Source organism: Lathyrus oleraceus, chromosome 5 (genome assembly GCF_024323335.1).
Source record: "Lathyrus oleraceus cultivar Zhongwan6 chromosome 5, CAAS_Psat_ZW6_1.0, whole genome shotgun sequence".
Lineage (NCBI taxonomy): Eukaryota > Viridiplantae > Streptophyta > Magnoliopsida > Fabales > Fabaceae > Lathyrus > Lathyrus oleraceus.
In genome coordinates, this window is record NC_066583.1 from 271,872,545 (window position 1) to 271,897,423 (window position 24,879).

At 37.7% G+C, this 24,879-nt stretch overlaps 1 protein-coding gene across 1 annotated transcript; it reads right to left on the reverse strand.

Moving 5' to 3' along the window:
- Nucleotides 1-21,035: 21,035 nt before the first annotated feature.
- On the reverse strand, nt 21,036-22,379 carry LOC127080168 (uncharacterized). Its single transcript, XM_051020500.1, has 2 exons — nt 22,053-22,379; nt 21,036-21,983 (listed from the first exon to the last, which is right to left on the reverse strand). Exons 1-2 carry the CDS (start codon nt 22,377-22,379, stop codon nt 21,036-21,038), a joined length of 1,275 nt encoding a protein of 424 aa, XP_050876457.1.
- Between the last annotated feature and the right edge of the window lie 2,500 nt (nt 22,380-24,879).

Sequence of the window (24,879 nt, forward strand, 5' to 3'; positions counted from 1 at the left end):
ATTTTCATATGGTGTAAATTGTAGGAGATAGGGTCTAGGGAGACCCAGTTTTGATTAGATGAATTCATCTGGCCAACCACCATCAACCAACTTGCTAACCTTCAATTATCTTGACTTTTTAGGCTCATGATAGATCATATATGTATAATATGATGAATTTTGAAGTTTCCCTTGAGAAATTTGATCAAGTGGTGAGATAGCTTGTTGGAGAAGTTACTCAAGATACCCAGTCAAACTAGGGTTTCCAAGGCAAATCACCTCCAAACTCTTGAACAAAACTTGATCAATATGACATGTAGAGATCATTGGGACTCATATATGATGCTTAGAGACATTGTGAATCAATCCTTGGTTGTGCTCTTAGCCATGAGGGTCTCAAACCCTAGGTGTGGATTTGATGAATTTTGATGATCATGCCCTACCTACAAAAGAGTTAGGCAAATACAAAGACATATTTTTGGTATTTTGGTTAGTGGAATGATAAAATACAAGTATGATACAATCACATGGTTCTTGGTGATCTCTCCTAAAACAAACCCAATGAACAAGGGGTAAGGAGGATGCCAAAGTGTGATCCCAATGCTAATGCATATGATGAAATTGCATGAGGGATCTTAGGGTCAAAACTGGGGTCTCACAGAGCCGTTCTCATGATTGATGTCTAGGTTCATATCTTCGTGCTTGTGAGTGAATGGTTGAATATTCTCCAAAGAATGACTTAAACAATTATTTTCTTCACTAACATTCCACTAACATCTCTTTATTATTTGCTTTACTTTTAATGTCAATTTACTTTAATGCAATTTAAAATTATGCAATTTATCATTCATTTCCATTTATATTTCACGCAACTTATTTATGTTTTAGTCATTTTCCCTTTGCTCACTTGAGCCATACTTTGTGCTTGTGATTTTGTTCGGTTTGTGGTCTTAGGACCGTAAAATACTTAATAACAACAAAACCCCTAAAAAATACATTGGTGGAATGCTGGGCTTCTATCTGAGACTTGATTGGGACTTATATTAGGCAACACCCCTGTGTTGTGAAAAAGAACTTGGCCAATGCCATTAATCTGAGACCTCATATTGGCTAATGCCATTCATCTGACACAAGCCTTTGAAACTCTATTGGTTTATCTGTTACTTTATCTTTGTGCTTAAGTTTTCATTTTAATTTTACTATTTCTATCTGATGATTGTCTCTGTGAGTTTGCTACAAGGGATATTCATCTGATACCTGTGAAAGACACTGAAGACTGCTTGCTTTCAGAGTGCTTGATTGGATATTTTGGCTACCTTTATTTGATGCCATTAGTATTCATATTAATTGCTTGGATGATTATGCTTGTTGCTTGCTTAAAAGTCCAAAGGAAACGGGTTTCAATCTGACATTCTTTTCTTGTGGATTGCTTCCCATTGGTTAGACCTTTTCAACTCTAAACTTTTAAATCTTGTTTAGGGTAGTCCCTTCATCTCCTCCCACTTCTTAAATTTCAAAATCTCTCCCTCATTTTGAAATCTTCTTTTTTTGTGTTTTCAACTTAGACTTGTTTTAATGAATTGAAACCTTGGTCTTATGCCATTGATTTTCAAAATATTTTCTTAATCAAACTTGAAAATGAATTTAACCATATTGACCTTAAATTTCAAAAAAGACAAAAAAGAATTAACAACCTCATTTAATCCCTTTTGCCATTTTATGCCTTTTCTTTTAAACTTTTTAAAAAGAGAGCATTTAGATATGAATTATCTTTGGTTAAGATATAATTCTCCCATTCCATGATATTTTGATTATGAGTCTTTCCATTTATTAGGGGTTAGTGGCATACTTGTTGATTGTAGCCAAGTTGGAGCCCTCCCTCTTAAATGTTATAAAGAACTCATTATCAATGGATTTTTGGTTGAGTATTCTTCCTTTGATAACAAAAGTTCTTTAAGTTTTGGTTAAAATCAATCCACCCATTTATTTGAAATTTTTACCACGAACTACGAGGTTTTGATCCCACATTTTTATATTGGTACGTAGGCATAAGACCGAAGGTCTTGCTTAACACAAAAATTATAAATAATTGAATTCTTTTCTCATCCCCTTATTCCTTTTCTTTATCAAACATCATCTTCAACCAAAACATTTACACACAAAAAGGGATCCCTAGGATTACCTAGGACACTTTGGATGCTAATACCCTCCCTCTGTGTAACCAACCACCTTACCCGTAATCTCTGACATTTTATTAGTTTTGATTTGAAAACTTCTTATCTTTGGGTTTTGTTCATACTTTTTTCCTTTTCCTTTGGAAACAATAAAAGTGCGGCGGCGACTCTAGTTTCATTGACGTTGAGCTAACCAATAGCTCAGTGGTCACGAATTTACCACTACAGAAAAAAAGTGGCGACTCTGCTGGGGAGTAGTCCTCATTGGGTTTAGCCTACCTTTTATGTGTATTATTTTTGTTGATTATTGATGTTTGTATATATTGTGTGTGTGATACTTTTTGTCTGTTGTGCTTGGTGATCTCTATGTGGTGAGATAAGTTCTAACCCAAACTTGAGTGCAATTTAAGATAGGAGGGTGGTATAGTCATGTTAGCTTTGAAGGAGTAGTTCTGAAAGAGTTGACATGAGATCCCACACTCAATGGAGACCCCTTTGGAGTTATTGATGTCACACGAGTAAGTTGTGGATAAACATTACTTTCTCTGATATGGGGGTCCGAGAAGATGAGGACCGTAGAACATTTAACCCAACTTGGCCTATTTAGGACGTAGTGCGGAGACTGTTCAAGTGTAGACTTTATAACAGTTGTTACGTGATACTATACTCAGATGAGTTTCTCTTGAGAATACTATGGGTTGATGAGTCAATCATCCTAACATATAGTATCGATAGATGGGATCATGACTCTAGGAACTTTTTAGAACATGATATACAGGTTTTTATCCATAATACACTCCTTTGGGATGGTTCTTAACCTGACTCCATGCTCGTGACTCAGAATAAACCCTTTGCTTCTTGGTTGATCCGATCAGTCTCATCAATATCAATGGAACTTGGGTGTTGATAAGGTGAAAACCATAATCCACCAAAATGGATGATTGATCTTGATGATGACTTAATCCATCCCTTGAACTTTGTTTGTGTTTGACTTGTGTATGATCCCTTGTGTGTGATTGTTGCATTCATGCATACATGCACATCATAGCATTCATCACAAAAAATGAATACATTTCAAGGAACTAAGATCGTATTTGCAAAATATTTTCAGACCATAGATTGTGGATGAAGGAACACTAAGAAGTACAGTTTCAGATTTCCGGACTTGAAAGAGTTAAGAAAGCTACCATCCTTTATAGTTGATCCCTTGGATTTCAAGTAACATCATATGAAGATTTTATTTGTATTATTTGCTGATATGGTTGAAGGACTCTTGAGTGTCTTGGTGCAGTTATATAATCCTCTTTATTGGTGATTCACTTTTCCTGATTATCAGTGTATGCCCATGTTAGAGGAGTATGCCTATCTCTTAGGTACACCCGTGTCTAACAAGGTACCTTTTAGTGGATTGAAGGAGATTCCGAGTTCTCAAGTCATAGTTGAAGCTCTTCATTTGAAGAAATCTGAGATTGATGCTAACATGACAAAGAAGGGAGGGATCCAAGGCCTTACTTCTGAGTTTCTCATTGGTAGAGCTATTGCTTTTGCTCAAGTTGGTAGTATGGATGTTTTTGAAGCCATCTTTGTCTTGCTCATCTATGGTTTAGCATTGTTCCCTAACATTGACAACTTTGTGGATGTTAACGCCATTAGAATCTTCTTGATTGGGAATCCTATTCTGACTTTGTTAGTTGACATGTATGTCTCTTTTGATTTTAGGAGTTCTAAGGGTGGTGGAACCATTGTATGTTACATTCCTCTTTTATACAAGTGGTTTATTTCACACTTGCCTCAGACACCTGCCTTCTTGGAGAACAAGCAATGTCTACGGTGGTCGCAGAGACTCATGTCTCTCACTAATGATGATATTACTTGGTATGATTCTACATTTGATGGCTTGGAGATTATTGACAGTTGTGGGGAATTCCCTAATGTATCCTTTATTGGTACACAAGGAGGAATTAACTATAACCCCGCTTTGGCTCGTCGTCAGCTTGGATTCCCCTTGAAGGATAAATCTAATAACATCCAGTTAGAAGGCTTGTTCTATCAAGAGGGTAAAGATCCCCAAAATTTGAAGAGTAGGATGGTGCGTGCTTGGCACAATGTTCATAGGAAGGATAAAGCTGAGCTTGGTCCGTGCAATTGTGTAGCTTTGGAAGCTTACACTAATTGGGTGAAGTAGAGAGCTTTGGAGCTTAAGATGTCGTACACCTGCGAGAGACCTATGGCTATGGTTATAGCTGAGCCATCAACTCTCCCTAACTAAGATGTAGATGAGTTGGAAGATGCAATTGCCAAGATGAAGCAAGAGAGGGTCGTTTGGGAAGAACGGTTCCATGCTTTGAACTGAAAGCATGTGGAGTTGCAACTTGAGTTGAAAGACAAGGATGAACTCATTGAGATTATTGAAGAGCATGCAGTGAAGAGAGAGAGATCCAGATGATTTATTTTCCTCTAGTATTCCTCAGCCTTCCGGTGCTTGGAAGAAGATCGTCGATCAACCCGTCATCAAGAAAGCTCAGATGAAGACCTCTTATAAGTCAGAGATTCGACGCATCCGAAGGAAGTACACTCCCTTGAATGTTCAGTTGATTCAGTTGCTAGGGATCCTTAGGATGATACTTTTCTTTTCTCTTGTATATGTATTTTTGGTTTCTGAAATTGTACTCAGTGTAATCCTTCCAAAATTTTATGAATAAAAAGAGATTTTATGGTTAATTCCAAATGTTATTATTGATTATGTTTATTATTGAAGTATTTTCAAACAAGGAATTATATGTTCCTTGAAATAATAAAATAAAAACATTGCATTTCATGCATCATTTGCATAATAGGTTTCTTGCCTTCCAGCCCTTTGCCAGATGTCTCATTATTCTTCGTCTTTGTATCAGACAAGCTGACTCATAACTACGATACTCACGCTAATCGTTAAAGAATAATGGATCAGATGGAACAAGAGAATCGAGAGTTCAGGGAAGAAATTTCCAGAATCACTGCTTTGATGGAGTCATTCATTGCTGCTCAGAATCAACCAGCTGTAACTCCTGCAACCCCTCCTCAAAGGACTGTCGTTTCTGAGATCACTACGACACTAGTATCTGTTGTTCATGCCAACCAGCCTGTACAAGCTATGTCAGCCGGATTCCCATGGGGAATGCCTCCGAATTTTATGCCTGAAGTTTATGCGCCGATTGTTGCTCCCATGCCAACATTTAGCCCGATCATGTTTGTTCCTCCTCCTGTGATACATGTTATGCCACGTGTTGATGAAACCATTTATCATTCTGAGCCGTCTGAGGGCCCTGATGTATATGAGAAAATATATGTGATGAAAGACCAATTTCAAGAGCTGAGAAAAGAATTGAAGACCCCAAGAGGTAAATATCTATTTGGGAAAAGTGCTACTGAACTTTGCTTGGTACCAAATGTGAAAATCCTTGTCAAATTCAAGGTCCCAGACTTTGAGAAGTATAAAGGGAATACCTGTCCTTTGAGTCATCTTGTGATGTACGCACGCAAGATGTCTACCTAGACAAATAATGATCAACTTCTTATCCATTATTTTCAAGACAGTCTGACTGGTGTTGTGCTGCAGTGGTATATGGGTTTAGACAATGCTAGTGTCCATACTTTTAACGACCTAGGTGAGGCCTTCGTCAAACAGTAAAAATACAACGTTGATATGGCTCCCGATCATGACCAATTGAGGTTCATGTCTCAGAAGGATAAGGATACATTCAAGGAGTATGCCTAGAGGTGGAGAGAGTTGGCTGCTCAAAATAGTCCACCATTGGAAGAGAAGGAGATGACAAATATATTTTTGAAGACTCTGAGTTCATTCTATTATGAATGTATGATCGCTAGTGCTGCCAATGACTTCACTGAAATGATGAACATGGGGGTGCGGTTAGAAGATGGTGTCCGGGAGGGTATTTTATTTAAAGATGAAGCCTCTACGAGCAAGAAGTATGGTGGTAGTTTCTCCAAGAAGAAGGAGGGGGAAACCAATTCAATATCTATGGGGAGGAAAATGAGGCCTCATGTGAGGAAGAATTCCCGATCCCAATTGCATCATCATCAAGTATCCTCAGTTATTCCTGTATTTTCCAACAATTCAGCAATTCAATCAATACCAATTCAACAACAACAACAACAACGCACTCACAATAATCACAACAAATACAACAATCAGCATAATAATTTTGAAAAGAATAAGGTCACTTTTGATCCTATTCCTATGACATATGTCGAGCTTTATCCTTCCATGGTTGTCAAGAATTTGATTCAGCCGAGGAACCCTCCACATACATCTAAGCCTTTGCCATGGTGGTACAAACCCGACCTACACTGTGCTTTTTATCAGAGGGCACCCGACCATGACATAGAAAATTGCTATCCATTGAAGTATGAGGTCCAAAAGCTGATCAAGACTGGAATGGTATCCTTCGAGGACCGTGCACCTAATGTCAAAGCTAATCCTTTGCCCGCTCATGGAAATGCTTTTATGAATATGGTAGATGGGTGTCCTGGTAATTTCAGGGCTTTTGATGTTCTTCGTATTCAAAGTTCTTTGGTAGAAATACATATAACCCTGTGCTTGATTACTGATTGTGAATATGACCATGATGGTTGTGTTATCTGCAGTGTTAATCCGCGAGGATGTATGATTGTCAAGAGGGACATTAATAAGTTGATAGATGAATGTGTTATTCAAATTCAACAATCCAGAGATATGGGTAATGATGTGAATGCTATTATGCTAGTGTTTAAAACTCTCGAGCGAGTAGTAATCCAGTTTGACAGCAGCAAAAGAAGTGAAAGATCGGTATCACCGTTGGTAATAGGGTTAGCAGGCCTCATCCCATATGCATCCGATAAAGCTATTCCATACAAGTATAATGCCATTATGATTGAGAATGGGAAAGAGGTTTCGTAACACCCCCAAACTACTACTACTCAAATACAACATACAATTGCATAATCAGAGTAAATTAAAGCATGCATACACGAGGGTATCACATTTACTTCTGCCAGAAACAACACATGCCATGGTCACATACAAGTAACACATATTATAAATCAAAACCAAATAACCAACATGCAAACTCACATAGCGAAATTGTTGGTGTAAGCCCTAGAGGCCAATACTTTTGGTACTTGTATCGAATTATTTATTAATAATAAAAGGCTTTTTCTTTATTATGTTTGTCTAATAAAGTCCCTAGAATAGATAGTCCGCTTAATGTATCAAGTGTGACTTAATGATGAGATCACATTAAACATAAGGATACTATTCTTAAAGTATCCATAGTCGAGCTTTATTGTGAAGTGAGATAACATTAAAGCATTAAGACTATTATGTATATAGATTGATGATCACGTCTCATGGATCATGGATAAGGAGTTATCAAGTCTTAAACATAGGTATGAATATTAAGAGTAATATTTATACTAGATTGACCCGCTATGAGAATACTATATAGAATGTTCTACAAAGTGTCATAAGTTATTCTCATGGTGATAATGGTATATACCACCCTACGACCTGAAACCACTATGGACCCTAGATGTAGAGTCGAGTGCCTTATTGCTGATCAAACATTGTCCGTAACTGGATGACCATAAAGACAGTTGATGGGTACTCCACGAAGCATGCTAAGGAACATGAGTGACCTAGATGGAATTTGCCCATCCTGGGTAACAGGATAAATGTCTATGGGCCCAATATTGAACTGGACAATGATGACACGGTCTATGCCTTGTGTTCAATATAGTCATAAGGGCAAAAGGGTAATTGTACACATAAGTATTATCACAGAAGGATTTGTCAGATCACATGACATTTTCATGTCTTGGGTAGCAGTGATGTGTTGCTAGATACCGCTCATTGTTTATTATGTTAAACACGTGATTTAATATAATTGCCAATGCCGCGAAAACCTACAGGGTCACACACAAAAGGACGGATTGATGAGGGATAGAGTAACTAAGGAATACCGTAATGTACGGTGCACTTAAGTGAATTGTAGAACATCGTAAGGTACGGTGTACTTAAGTAGAATACAAAATATGGTAAGGTACCACGCACTTAAGTGATTTTGGCATATTATAAGATATGGGCCACATACACTTGAGTGGGCTTTTTAGCTTGCAACCCACACAAGTGGTTCTATAAATAGAACCCTTGTGTAGTAGCATTTTTGCAGTTGCAATTTTGTTTCTCTCTCCCTCTCTCTCTCTCTCTCTCACACACACACACACACACACACACACACACACACATACACTCAAAGCCTTCATTCGTAGCAGCTAGCACTGAGATTGAAGGAATCCATTCGTGTGGACTGAGTAGAGGCATTGTCATCGTTCAACGTTCGTGATCGCTCCGTAGATCTGCATCAAAGGTTACAATCACCACAAGAGGTAACGATTCTATCACTGATCATGCCCATTCGTAAGGATCACTAAAGGAGAAATTTTAAATTCCGCTGCGTTTTGGATCGCTCTTCTCCTTCAGTGGTATCAAAGCCACTTACGAAACCATGCATCTGAAAGCTGTTTATTTTCTGTATTTTCTGTATTAATACGATTAAAAGACAGAATGAATCAAAGAATAAACGAGTAATTAAATTTGGCATCATGTGTGTATGATTTGGATGATTGATGTTGACTATGCTTTGGAATCCGACATTAGTATGATGAAGCAGCGATACATCGATCGTCCATAGGTTATGCAATTGAGATCGATCAAGTTATAAATATGATATAAGTAATCCTGATGCAAAATATGGTCTATATGATATACTGTTTCTATTTCGTTTATTCAAACACTTAATGGTTGTTTTCCTTTGAGCGATCAATGGTCGTTTGCTTCTTGATCCAATATTAGTATGGTGAAGTAATGACGTGTTGATCAATCATACTGAATCAACAATCGAGATGTATTTGACGGTCTCGACCAAGCATCTTCCAAAGGAAGGAAAAAAGGCCAAGTTTCCACACAATACCATGAAAGAGGGGAGACTTACAATCTCACTTACTAGAATGATATGCTTTTTGTGTCAAAATTTAGCGTTATGTTAAGCAATCGTAATTGGACTTATGTAGAAGTCACAACTATTTGAGGTTGGACAATAGAAATTTTAGTGTTAATGCATGTTAGAGATATGGTATTATGAACCATACTCCTAAAACATACCACACGTAAAAGAAAATGCAAAAGGGGTGGACCTAATATCATCCATACTTATGTTGATTTTGCAATCAACTAGCCTTAGGATATAGAGATATCATAGGTCAAACAAATGAATGGGAATATAATGGGATTGAGATGAAGAGGGGAGGGGGGGGGGGGGGGGGAGGAATGAAGTCAATACAAATTTGTCAAAGGAGGACTTTTATCAAATTAAAATCATTCATTCATTTTGGGAGATGAAATGTACATTTCATCAATCCCTTAAATCCAATGATTTTAACTTAACAAAGTCAAATCAACCTTGACCAAGGCCCAACAACACGAGTCAAACTCAACAAGTCAATACCAAAAGCTCAACACAATTTATTTTGCAATTAAATAATTAAAATCAATTAAAAAATACATTAAATTAAATTATGGTTGGTCAAAATCCTAAAACCCCATCAAAACAGCAAATAAATGGCCATGAGATTTATCATAGGTCGAACAAGGTCAAGGGACCTTGGAGAAAAAATTTCATTATTTTTGGAAACTTAAAAGTATTTTTAAACAATTAAAAATATTCACAAAACAATTAAATCATGAAAAATATTAATAATGATCCAAAAAATAATTTTAATTCACAAAATGAAAGAGTAATTTATTTGAATTTTTTTGGTGAAAGTCTCATATTTTTTGGATCAATATTAAAATTAATATGAATTAATGAAAATAAAGAAATTAAACTAAAAATCAGAAAATGCTAAAATACGTGGACACTTGATCTCCCTCATTAATTGAGGTGGCAGATCAAGTGGATCTCAGCGCGCGTTCCACAATGGACTCTAGTCAATGCGCTGCAGGAATAGTAATTAAAACCAACGTGTGAGATTAAAATAAATTGAAAGGATCCTATGGTCTGAGATATGCCAACGCATCGCTGGAGCTGCAACTCCGGTCTTCTTCTCCGGTGGACCTCACCGGACTGGTCCACCTTCAAACTGAAAAGCATCACTCTATAACAGAATGTTCCCTAGGGTGTAATGAATATGGTCTTCTCCATATCCTCGGGTGCCATCTTGATCTGGTTATATCCGGAAAATCCGTCCATAAATGAAAAGGCTTTGAATTTAGTTGTATTGTCTACCAACATATCAATGTGTGGCAGAGGGAAGTCATCTTTCTGACAAGCTTTATTCAAATCTCTATAGTCAACACACATGCAGACTTTTCCATCCTTCTTCGGAATAGGCACGATGTTGGCAACCCACTGCGGATACTCAACAGTAACAAGGAAACTGACATCGATCTGCTTATGCACTTCTTCTTTAATCTTCACTGCCATGTCAGGATAAGTCCTCCTCAACTTCTGCTTGACTGACGGGCATTCTGGCTTCAATGACAATTTATGCTCCACAATCTCAGAATCCAAACCAGACATGTCTTGATAGGACCAAGCAAACACATCTGAATACTCTCGGGGAAGATCAATCAACCCCTTCTTGACCTCTGGGCACATTCGAGACCCAATCTTGACTTCCTTCACATCATCTTCGGAACCCAAGTTGACTAACTCAATCTGCTCTTCGAACGAATGAATGGCTTTTTCCTCGTGCTCAAGTAGACAAGACAATTCATCAAATACTTCTTCATCACTTTCTTCCTCGACCTCAAACACAAGGAATTCAAAGTTTGGAGAAGGAGTAGGATCATTGTATTCAATGGGTTTAGAAACTAACATGCATAATGATTTGATATTTCGATTTTAGATAAGTGATTTGGTGACCAAATATTATGCAGATGGATAACTATATTATTTATTTATGTTTTTTGTGATAACCATTTTTCAGAAAAAACAAAAAAGTAAAAATAAAACATCATAGATGTGGATGAATAGAATTGCATTTTATTGATGATCAAATTTGAAAATGCCAAACAATGTTCACTTCCCCCTTAGGCATATGAGAAGGATTTTCAAAAATAATAAAAGCAATTACTTAGAATGATGCATAATAACAGGAACATTGACAGCAATCCAATTGTTGCAAGCCTTTCCATGCGTCACAAAATTGGTGCAGTCTTCATCTTCATCACCCTTGATCACGCCAGCTAAGTGTTGTTCATTACCATGAATGAACCCTCTACTACGGAAACTGGGTTGCACATCTTCAGCTCTAATCTCAGATGAACCTTGTTGGAAACCCAAACTGGCTCTGCTCTTGTTCTCGACGACCTCTACCTTATGGCCCCACTAATCAGAACTACCGTCTTCAACAATCTTCTGCGCGTCTTTGAAGGAGGACATAGGTGCCCCAACTCTCTTTTCTTCTGTAATAGATAGAGCTTGGAACGGAGTTCCAATCTCATCCTCAGCTTCTACATAAGAGAAAGATGACAAGTGGCTTACCAACAAAGCCTTCTCCCCATCGATGATAACAAGCTTTCCATTCTTAACAAACTTCAATTTATGATGTAGAGTGGATGTCACAGCTCCAGCCTCATGTATCCATGGCCTTCCTAACAAGCAGCTATAGGTTGGGTGGATATCCATTACTTGGAAAGTAATTTGGAAATCGCTCGGACCTATCTTAACAGGAAGGTCCACCTCACCAATTACAGTCTTGCGAGAACCATCAAATGCCTTAACGATCACGCCACTATACCTCGTTGGAGCTCCTTGATACGATAATCTGGAAAGAGTTGATTTGGTAAGTACGTTCAATAAAGATCCGGTGTCAACCAATACATTTGACAGAGCATCCTCCTTGCAGTTCATGGATATGTGCAATGCTAAGTTGTGATTCCTTCCCTCCTCGGGGAGTTCTTCATCACAGAAGCTTAGATTATTGCAGGAAGTGATGTTAGCCACAATATGATCAAACTTATCCACCGCAACATCGTGCTCTACATAAGCTTGTTCCAATACCTTTTGCAATGCTTCTCTGTGTGCTTCGGAATTCATGAGCAGAGACAACACTGAAATCTTGGAGGGAGTTTGGAGCAACTGCTCCACCATATTAAATTCACTCTTCTTGATTAACCGGAGTACCTCATCATCATCATTAGGCTTCAAACCACTGGATTCACCAGACCGACACTTTGGAGCACTAACCGGATCAACTGCAGGCACTTCCATTTTCTTACTGGCAGATACATCTTTTATACTCTTTGGGAACACATGCCGAAAAACACGACCACTACGGGTCACCTTCGTAACATCAGCAATGCTCACAACAGAATTGGTCGTAGGTAAAGGAACCTCTTGACCATTCTCTAACATAGTCGCATTATACTGGTATGGGACAACTTTATCGGATGCATACGGGACTGGACCCGCTAACCGTATTACCAATGGCGATACCGATCCGTTGTTGATACTGTTATTGTTGCTGCTATCAAATTGAATTACTACTCTCTCTGGAGTCTTGAAACAATAACTATTACATTCACATCATCACCCAAGTGACGGGACTGAAGAATCTGGATCATACCTTCATCCATCAACCTCTGGATGTCTCTCTTTACAACTACACAACCTCGGAGGTTAACACTGCAAATTGCACAACCATCATGGTCATGCTCACAATCACTCACCATACAGATATCCTTGTGCATTGTCACCAAGGACCTTCTAATGAAATGAACATCATATACCTTGAACTCCCCGGGGCAGCCATCCACCATATTGACAGAAGGATTTCCATGAGCGGGTAATGGGTTTGCTTTGACATTCGGCGCACGAACCTCAAAGGACACCATCCCACTTTTGACCAACTTTTGGACTTCATACTTCAGGGGGTAACCGTTCTCAATATCATGGCCAGGAGCCCATTGGTGAAAGGCACAGTGAAGCTCTAGCTTGTATCACCATGGAAGTGGTTCTGGAATCTGTGGAGGATTTCTTGGTTGAAGAAGGTTCTTGAGAACCAGAGATGGATACAATTCAGCATAAGACATGGGAATCGGGTCGAAAGAGACCTTCTTCCTCCAAAATTCTGTTATTGTTGAAGATTATTGGTGTTGTTGTTGTAGTTGTTTGTTCGTTATTGTGGCGGTTTTTGACGTTGTTGCTGAACAAGCATTGGTTGATTATTTGAAAATACTGGAATAACAGACGATACTTGATGATGATGTTGACGGGGTTGTGGACTTCTTTTGACACGAGGCCTCCTCTGCCTCCCAACGGATACTGCATTAGTCTCGCCTTCTTTCTTTCTGGCAAACCCACTTCCGTACTTCTTGCTAGATGAAACCTCCTCTTTAGACAACCATCCCTCTCAGAAACCTTCTTCTAATCTCATCCCCATGTTTACCATTTTGGTAAAATAACTGGCGGCACTGGAAATCATTCGCTCATAGTAAAATGAGCTCAAGATCTTGAGAAAAATATTGGTCATCTCCTTTTCTTCCAAATGAGGGGTAATATGAGCGGCAAGCTCTCTCCATCACTGGGCGTATTCTTTAAACGTCTCCTTGTCCTTCTGAGACATCGACCAAAGCTGGTCCATATCTGGCGCCATACCCATATTATATTTGTACTGCTTTACAAATGCTTCACTCAAATCATCGAATGTGCGGACACTCGCACTATCCAAACCCATGTACCACCTCAGAGCGACACCAGTCAGACTGTTCTGGAAATAATGAATCAGTAACTGATCATTATCAGTTTGCGTCGACATCTTTCTAGCATACATGACGAGATGACTGAGTGGACATGTATTCCTTTTATACTTTTCAAAGTCAAGGACTTTGAACTTCATCGGGATCTTAACATTGGGAACAAAACAAAGTTCTACAACACTCTTACCGAACAAATCTTTTTCCCTCAAGGTCTTCAACTCCTTTCGCAACTCAAGGAATTGGTCTTTCATTTCATCCATCTTCTCATAAACATCTGGACCCTCAGACGGCTCGGAATGATAGATGGTGTCCTCAATGTGGGGCAGCGTGTGAATAATCGGTGGTGGCACGGACATGATCGGGCTAGATGCCGACATGGAAGCAAAAGTAGGCGCAAAAGCCTTGGGCACAAAGTTGGGCGGCATTCCCCAAGGGAATCCGGCAGGAATGGCAGGAGCGAACTGAGTGGCAGGCACAGTTGAAGAAAAAACCTCTGATATGACCGTCCTTTGAGGATGAGGAGTTGTAGGCGTTTGAGAAGATTGACTCTGAGCAGCTAGAACTGACTCCATCATTGCAGCCAGGCGGGAAATCTCATCCTTCAAGTCTCTGTTCTCTTGCTCTAAGTGTTCCATGATTCGCAGATGATTGGCGCAGGTATTGTATCGATGAGTCAGCTTGGCTGAAGCACAAAAGAATAACCAAAAAGACATCTGGCGGAAGGAAAAACCTGCTATGCAAATGATGCATGAAATGCAATGTTTTGATTGTTTTTATTTTCAAGGAACATACTATTTTATTTGCAAATATATAATAATAACAATTGCACAATTTGATTGACCATAAAAGATCTCTTTTATTTATATAATTGGAAGGATTAGACTGAGTACAATTTCAGAAACCAAAATACAAAAATACAAGAGAAAAGGAGAGTAGTCATCCTAAGGATCCCCTAACAACAGTGTCAGATGATCGGGCCGCAGACACGTACTTCCTTCGGATGCGTCGAATCTCAGACTCAAAAGAAGTCTTCATTTGAGTCTTCTCGAGGACAAGTTGATCAACAATCTTCTTCCAAGCAACGAAAGGCTGAGGCATACTAGAGGAAGATGATACCTCTGGCTCTCTCTGTCTTTTCACTACTCGGTCTTCAAGAAGCTCAATAAGTGCATCTTTGTCTTTAGACTCAAGTTGCAACTCCTCATGCTTTCGACTCAAAGCATGGAACCGCTCTTCCCACATATCCTTTTCTTGCTTCATCTTGGCGAGTGCGTCTTCCAACTCCTCTATATCTTGGTTAGGGAGAGTTAATGGCTCATCCACAACCATAGACATAGCTCTCTCTAAAGCATAAGGCATCTTTAACTCCAAAGCCCTCTTCTTCACCCAAAGAGTGTAAGATTCCAAAGTTACACAGTTGCACGAACCAAGCTCGGATCTTCCATTCCTATGCACATTATGCCAAGCATGCACAATCTTCTACTTCAAATATTGGGGATCTTTACCCTCTTGATAGAAAAGACCTTCTAACAAAGTGTTATTAGGTTTGTCTCTCAAGGGGAACCGAAGTTGCCGACGAGCCAAAGCAGGGTTGTAGTCGATTCCTCCTTGTGTACCAATGAGAGGCACATTAGAGAATTCACCACAATAATCAATAATCTCCAAACTACTCAATGAAGAATCATACCAAACTATATCTTCATTAATGAGAGACATAAGTCTCTGATACCACCTTAGACATTGTTTGTTCTCCACAAAATCAGGCGTCCGAGGCAAGTGCGAAATAAACCACTTGTACAGAAGAGGAACACATCATACAATAGTTCCACCACCCTTAGACGCATGTTAGAGATATGGTATTATGAACCATACTCCTAAAACATACCACACGTAAAAGAAAATGCAAAAGGGGTGGATCTAATATCATCCATACTTATGTTAATTTTGCAATCAACTAGCCTTAGGATATAGAGATATCATAGGTCAAACAAATGAAAGGGAATATAATGGGATTGAGATGAAGAGGGGGGGGGGGGGGGATGAAATCAATACAAATTGGTCAAAGGAGGACATCTATCAAATTAAAATCATGCATTCATTTTGGGAGATTAAATGTACATTTCATCAATCCCCTAAATCCAATGATTTTAACTCAACAAAGTCAAATCAACCTTGACCAAGGCCTAACAACACAAGTCAAACTCAACAAGTCATTACCAAAAGCTCAACAAAATTTATTTTGCGATTAAACAATTAAAATCAATTAAAAATGCATTAAATTAAATTATGGTTGGTCAAAATCCTAAAACCTCATCAAAACACCAAATAAATGGCCATGAGATTTATCATAGGTCAAACAAGGTCAAGGGACCTTGGAGAAAAAAATCATTATTTTTGGAAACTTAAAAGTATTTTTAAACAATTAAAAATATTTACAAAAACAATTAAATCATAAAAAATATTAATAATGATCCAAAAAATAATTTTAATTTAGAAAATGAAAAGAGGAATTTATTTGAAATTTTTTGGTGAAAGTCTCATATTTTTTGGATCAATATTAAAGTTAATATGAATTAATGAAAATAAAGCAATTAAACTAAAAATCAGAAAATGCTAAAATACGTGAACCACTTGATCTCCCTCATTAATTGAGGTGGAAGATCAAGTGAATCTCAACACGTGTTCCATAATCGACTCTAGTCAATGCGCTGCAGGGATGGTAATTAAAACCAATGCGTGAGATTAAAACAAATTGAAAGGATCCTATGGTCTGAGACATGCCAACGCATCACCGAAGTTGCAACTCTGGTCTTCTTCTCCGGTGGACCTCACCGGATTGGTCCACCTTAAACCATCACCAAAATAAAAAAGGAGGACATGAATTTAAAGTAAAAATGCTCAGGAGCTCTAATCTGGCCTCAATTTCATCTAACTCCAAGTATATTGAAAGATACAGGGAGTTGAATTTTGGGGATCATGATCTGAGTTGCTTCGATTTGACCTCGAAGAAACTCAATCTTCTTTCCTACATTGGTAAGACTTCAAACAACCAAAAATCAAGAAGAATTATCGAGAATTGAGTGAGAATCGAAGAGATGAAAAATTGAGAAAAATACCTCCACTGTAGGTTCAGATGGCCACAATCTTGCTTCCAACTTCACTTAGCCTTGCTCTAGATGCTTGATAGAGTATAATTGAATCAAAAAGGAAGCAAGACTCTTGGAGATTTGAATATCAAAACAGTGGAGATTCAAACTCGATTTCCAATGGAAATCCTCAAGGTTATCCTTTGAATGAGATGGTTTAGGGCTGGGGATTCAAAGCTGGCACGCAAGTGTCCCTAATTCTTATCATGGAGGGCTCTATTTATAGACAAAGCTCTTGATAATTGCACACTTCTTTCAAAACTCCAAAAATAGCAATTGCCTTTGCATGGATGCATTGGCGTGTGATAGGCCCATGTGATCATTCAATCAGGTCCAAAATTATGTACAAACATTGTTGAAATCATGTTAGCAAGCCATGCATTTGTGTATGAGAAATGGAAGTTCAATTATGCCAAATGGTGATCCAACTTCAAGCCATGCGCAAGTCACTCATACTTTGTCCAAATGGGGTGAAATTGGACTTTTTGGAAAGGTTAGATCAAAAGGAACAACTTTCATGTTAAACACTTTTTCATTTGAAGGTTAGGTCATGATGAATTTTGAGGTGGAAGTTTGGAAAATCAAACATATCAAAAACAATTTCAAAGTGTCAAGCCATATGTTCACTTCTTCCACCTTAGCTAACTTTTTATATGAGCTTAAAATGAGAAACATTCCTTCATCAAAGTTGTAGCCATATCAAAGTAATTCAAATTGGTCACAAATTTGACCTCATTTGGATTTAGCATGAAGGAGTTATGCATTTTAGAAGTTGAGGAAAATCACTTGTTCAATGGCATGGGTCCAAAATGACCTATAATGTCTCCTCATATCACATGCATTTAAAAGTTGAATTTTCTCTTCCTACAAACATAAAAGTTGAATTAGACATCTTGAAATTGACCGTTCAACTTGAATGGCTTTCATATCATAAATATTGAGCAAGTTATGGCCTTGGGAAGTTGACTTTCAAATTAGGGTTTAGACAAAATGACCTATAATCGTTCACCATAAAAAATGAATTTCCAAGAAAAACTAGCCCTTGAACTCAACATGAAAGTTGTTTGGAATGTCATTTAGAATAACTTTCATCTTGGAATCATTTTCATATGACAAACATTGTAGGAGATAGGGTCTAGGGAACCCCAGTTTTGATCAGTTAAATTCCTCTGGTCAACCACCATGAACCAACTTGCTAGCTTGACATTCTCTTGACTTTTGGGACTCATGGAGGATCATATATGCATAAGATGATGAAATTTGAAGTATCCCTTGAAATATTTGATCAAATGGTGAAGAAGCTTGTTGAAGAAGTTACACAAGATACCCAGATGAATTAGGGTTTCCAAGGCAAACCAACTCCAAACTCTTGATGATTTCTTGATCAAAATAACATGTGAAGATCATGGGGATCCATGTATGATGCTTAGAGGCATAGTAAACCAATTCTTGATTGAACTCCTTGCGTTAAGGGTCTTAAACCCTAGATGTGAGCTTGATAGATCAAAGGTGAGCATGTGCCCTACCTACAAAAGGGTTAACGATAAGAAAAATTAAGTATGATACAATCAAATGGGTAACGAGGATAAGAAAAACGATAAGAAAAATTAAGTATGATACAATCAAATGGTGCTTGGTGATCTCTCATAATACAAACCCAAGGAATAAGGGGTAACGAGGATACCAAGTTGATCCCAATGCTAATGCATATGATGAGAATAGCATGAGGGATCTTAGGGTCAAAATTGGGGTATTACACTCGCATCCCTATCTGACACAATGCTAGACAGAATACCATGCAAACTGGCAATTTTCTCAATATACAACTTTGCAAGCCTCTCCATCGGATAATCCATTCTAATTGGAATAAAGTGAGCAAATTTCGTAAACCTGTCCATAATAACCCAAATAGCTTCACAATTACTCGGAGTCCTAGGTAAACCAGAAACAAAATCCATAGAAATACTATCCCATTTCCATTCAGGAATAAATAAGGATTGTAACAAACCAGACGGCTTCTGATGCTCAATCTTCGATTTCTGACAAATCAAGCACGAATACACAAATTCCACAATCTCTTTCTTCATACCAGGCCACCAAAACAATTTCCTCATATCTTGATACATCTTAGTAGCACTAGGATGAATACTCAAACCACTACGATGTCCTTCATCAAGAATCCTCTTTCTCAAATCCGAAACATCAGGAACACAAACTCTATCATGACACCTCATGATACCATTCTCATCAATCCGAAAATCACCATATTTACCTTGATTGATCAATGTGAATCGATCTACCAAAACCAAATCATATTTATGACCTTCTCGAATCTCATCCAAAATTACACTAGTAAGCTTCAACATACCAAGCTTCACTCCAAAAGAAGTCTCTTCACAAACCAAACTCATATCTCGAATTTGTTCAAGCAAGTCCAATTCTCGCACCATCAACATCGACATATGCAAAGATTTCCTACTCAAAGCATCGGCTACAACATTCGCTTTACCAGGATGGTAATTCAAACCAAAATCATAATCCTTCAAGAATTCCAACCATCTCCTTTGCCTCATATTCAACTCTTTCTGATTGATCAAATACTTCAAACTCTTGTGATCACTAAACACATCGAATCTCGACCCAAACAAATAATGTCTCAAAATCTTCAAAACAAACACAATAGCAGCTAATTCCAATTCATGAGTTGGATAATTCCTCTCATGCATTTTGAGTTGCCTTGAAGCATAAGATACAACTTGTTAATTATGCATTAACACACCTCCTAAACCCATCAAATAAGCATCACAATACACAACAAATGGTTCTGATGGATTCGGTAAAATCAAAACAGGAGCAGTAGTCAATCTCCTCTCCAGCTCTTGAAAACTAGCTTCACACTGTGCAGTCCAAATGAAAGCTTGACCTTTCCTAGTCAACTACGTTAACGACAAAGATAACTTAGAAAAACCTTCAATAAAATTTCGATAATAACTTGCCAAACCAAGAAAACTACGAATCTCAGACACATATTTCGGCGCTTCCCATTGAGATATAGCCTCAATCTTAGAAGGATCAACCGAAATACCATCACTAGAGATCACATAGCCAAGGAAACTCACTTCGTTCAACCAAAACTCACCCTTCGAAAGTTTAGCAAACAACTCCTTCTCTTTCAATATAGATAAAACAATCCTCAAATGCTCAACATGATCCTCTTAACTCTTCGAATAGATCAAAATATCATCGATAAAAACAACAACAAACTAATTAAGATATTTATGAAAAATCTGATTCATGTACTCTATAAATACACCAGGTGCATTCGTCACACCGAAAGGCATCATCGAATACTCATAGTGTCCATACCTTGTTCTAAAAGCAGTCTTCTGAATATCTTCAACTTTCACACGGATCTGATGATACCCATACCTCAAATCAATCTTGCTAAACACACAAGCACCAACCACTGATCCATCAAATCATCAATCCTCGGAAGCAGATACTTATTCTTGATAGTAACCTTATTCAGTTGTCTGTAATCCAGACACAACCTCATAGTACCTTATTTCTTCTTAACTAACAAGACAGGTGCCCCCCACGGTGACACACTCGGGGCGAATAAACCTCTTATCAAGCAAATCCTCTAGTTGACTCTTCAACTCTTTCAACTCAGATGGTGGTATTCGATACGGAGCCATCGATACCGGACTAGTACCAGGAATCAAATCAATCGTGAACTCAACTTCACGTTCAAGCAGAAAATCGCTAACCTCATCAGGAAACACTTCAGGAAAATCACGAACAACAGGAAATTCACCCATTGTTCCGTTTTCACTAAGCTTCAAACTTGCCACTAACATAAACACTTCATCACCATTTCGCATAGATTCATTCACTTATTGAGTAGACAAGAATAAATCACCTTCCTTCTCTGGCTCAAGAAAAAAAAACAGCTTTCGCAAAATAATTGATATAGACATGGTTGGCCCTCAACCAGTCCATTCCCAAAATAACCTCAAGTTGACTCAATGGAAGACACACTAAATCGACTTCAAAATCTTTATCACAAATATTCAACGGACATTTCAAACAAACAGATGAAGTAGTCACTAAACCCATAACCGGAGTATCAGTAACCATGCTTCTATGTATAACAGATAATTCAAGATTCAATCTCTTAGCACAATTCAAATAAATAAAAGAATGTGTCGCACCAGTATCAATAATAGCAATCAAAGGCATATTATTAATAAAGCACGTACCTCGAATCAATCTCTCCTCAGCAGAAGTATCAGAATCGGACAATGCAAACACTTTCCCTTTGGCTTGCTCCTTATTCGGCTTGTTGTACTTGCTACTAATGTGCCCTTGCTCACCACAATTGTAGCAAGTCACATTCGAACCAACTCTGCAATCAAAAGATTTATGACCTTGCTTGCCACACTTGAAACAAGTCACATCGCCCTTAGGACACTCGGGAGCACGATGTCCCCCAACACCACATCTGAAGCACTTGACAGGAGTGTGAGATCCTCTCACACTCGACTTCTTACCATCACCAGCTTTCTTCTTACCATCATACAGCTTCCCTCGGAATTTCCCTTTTCCTTTCTTATCCTGTAAGGACTTGTAATGAGCAGCACTCTCACGTCTATCCTCATCATAGATCCTACTCTTGTTAACCAACTCAAAAAATCTCGTAATCTGTTGGTAACCCATTGCCTTCTTGATATCAGGTCTCAATCCATTCACAAACTTAAGACACTTGGATCTCTCAGCATTAGCAGTATTGTAATGGGGACACAATTTGACCAGCTCCTCAAACTTTGCAGCATACTCAGCTACGGTACCATTACCTTGCTTCAACTCAAGGAATTCCAGTTCCTTTTTTCCACAAACATCTTATGGAAAATACTTCTCCAGAAAAGCATCACAGAAAAGTGTCCAAGTCACTTCAATGCCATCCTCATCAAATCTCTGAACAGTGTTGCGCCACCAATCCTCAACTTCTTTCTCAAGCATATGAGTGCCAAACTGCACCTTCTGCGCATCTGGACAGTTTATAACTCGAAATATTTTCTCAATCGCCTTCAACCACTCTTGAGCTTTGTCAGGTTCATGAGCTCCTTCAAAAGTTGGTGGATTGTTCCTCTGGAACTTCCCCAAAGCACAAAACTCATCAGCATCACGCTCCCGATCACCAACATTCATTTGCGGAATGGCACCAGCTAACAAGGTCAATGCCGCCGTAAGCACATCATCATTCCTTCCAGCAACCATCTTCCTACTACACCAACCAAACAACCACAACAATAAGGATTGTTAAACAAACCGTATCGATTATGTCATACACATAAATCAGATACAACGGAATCAAACAAATTCATAACCTGGACGAATCACCAACCGTGCTCTGATACCACTAATGTAACACCCCCCAAACTACTACTACTCAAATACAACATACAATTGCATAATCAGAGTAAATTAAAGCATGCATACACGAGGGCATCACATTTACTTCTGCCAGAAACAACACATGCCATAGTCACATACAAGTAACACGAATTATAAATCAAAACCAAATAACCAACATGTAAACTTACACAACGGAATAACATCTCTCTTCATAAATGGTAAATAGTGATGATTCCCATAAATCATCTACCACAAAATATCGTTTTGGGCTCTAAGGCCACTCAACATCGAAACCAACATATCTAAATAACAAGATAAAAGAGAGCACAACAATATCTCTCAACATCAAAACAAATATAAATAATCCCATAAACCAAAGTGTTACATGACCATAGCACTATAGACTACCTAGTCAAAACACAACAATAACTAGCCTCCAAATCTAATCCTTGTGCGAAGCACCACTATCTCTGGTACCTGAGCGATGTCGTGATAGAACATCATTCCAACAAAAGGGTGAGAATTCAAATCATTATAGAAAAACATAATAATATGAAATGTATAACAAACATACATATATTATTAGAATTCGTTACTCTTCATACAAACATGCATCATATCATCTTATTAAAGAATCACATGTTTACCATCATACGACATGGCTCAACAATCCAGAAGTATTCATTTATAAATACTAAACGATGTACAAAAGTCATATTTCACAACATATCGATTTCATGTACATATTATCATCCATCATCATTTACAAATCATCATCAAATATGTATACAACTTTCCCATAATTCCATAATGTATACAAGTCACCATTTCATCACATATATCACAAATATGCACACATATCACATCAACAACATATCAATAATTCATATCAAATGGATCGCCTAAAATCCACGTATATGCATATCTACCAAAATCATATCCACACAATCATATCACATAATCATACAAACAACAATTCACACCGACATGCGCGACTCAATGTGTGACTCAATGTGATATGCATGTGGATCCCATCCGTTATCATTTCCGGCTTGCTGAGTATCTCTCAAATAGACTAGATACCCACCTCTAAATCTCGATTCGGCCTTAAGCTTTCAAACCCCATTCGGCGTTAGCTTTGGGACAAGCAAATAATCTATGCGAGATTACCCAACATTGCCTCTTTCATAGACTCATGCTAGTGTAAGTGTGCAACAACAATAAGACTCATGCAATTAAGACAATCATAACCCCTTAATCATACATAAGCATACCACATCCAACATTTTCACAACATACACCTAACATGATTTCAATCCCAAACAATACATCAAATAACATTCACCATCTCATCACAATACATTAACATAAAGCAAACAAGCCAATTCATTTTATTCATCAAATTCACCAATTCACATTATCACATACATAATTTCAAGTATTATGTTTCTTCACAAAATCCATCTAAAACCATCTAATACATGTCAAACAATAGAAAACATGTCATTCACATTCACCACACATACAACATACATCCATATTAGGATTCTTTTGTTAAAATATTAATCTACTGTTATCAAAATGAATATCTTGTTATAGATAATATTCTTAGCTTCGTAGCGGTCCAAACGGCACCTCAAACGGAGTTACGGTTCAAAAGTTATTGAATTTACAAGTTTTTCAAAATGCTCTCATAGAAACAAGATTCTAAGCTCCACTAATTTTCACCAAAATCCTAAATCAACCATTTTCAAGTGAAACTCAAACATGTAATTATACACCAAATCATGTTCTATACACATACCCATTCATGGAATTTAATATCAAAACAACATAGCATAACATAAACATCAATTTCATAGATTAAAACATAAACACATGTTAGGGTTTCTCAAAATTCAAAATCCCCAAATCCTAAGTTCATGATATCTAACTCACATACATTGCATACATTATGTTTACCCATAACCACTTGAAATCCCACCCTTACCTTAATATAGATGAAATCTCTAGGTCTTTTTTCTTCTAGTTTCCTCTTCTCCTATCTCTCTTCTCTTCTCTTCTATTCTCTCTTCTTCTCTTGTTTTACAAAACTAACTCTAATATCTAAAACCCTTACTATCTTTTTAACTCATAATGGGCTTAACCCCCTTATCCATGCATTCTAATTAATTATACCCATTACTAGACAATTGTTATTTCTACTCATAAAATTCAATTATTCAAATAACACATATATTCAAATAATTCAAATAATCACCAGAACGCATATTTAATTAATTATTACACCAAATAATGATTAATTAAAATAAACACCTAATAAATAAATACAAAAATTAAATCGGGGTATTACAGGTTCCTC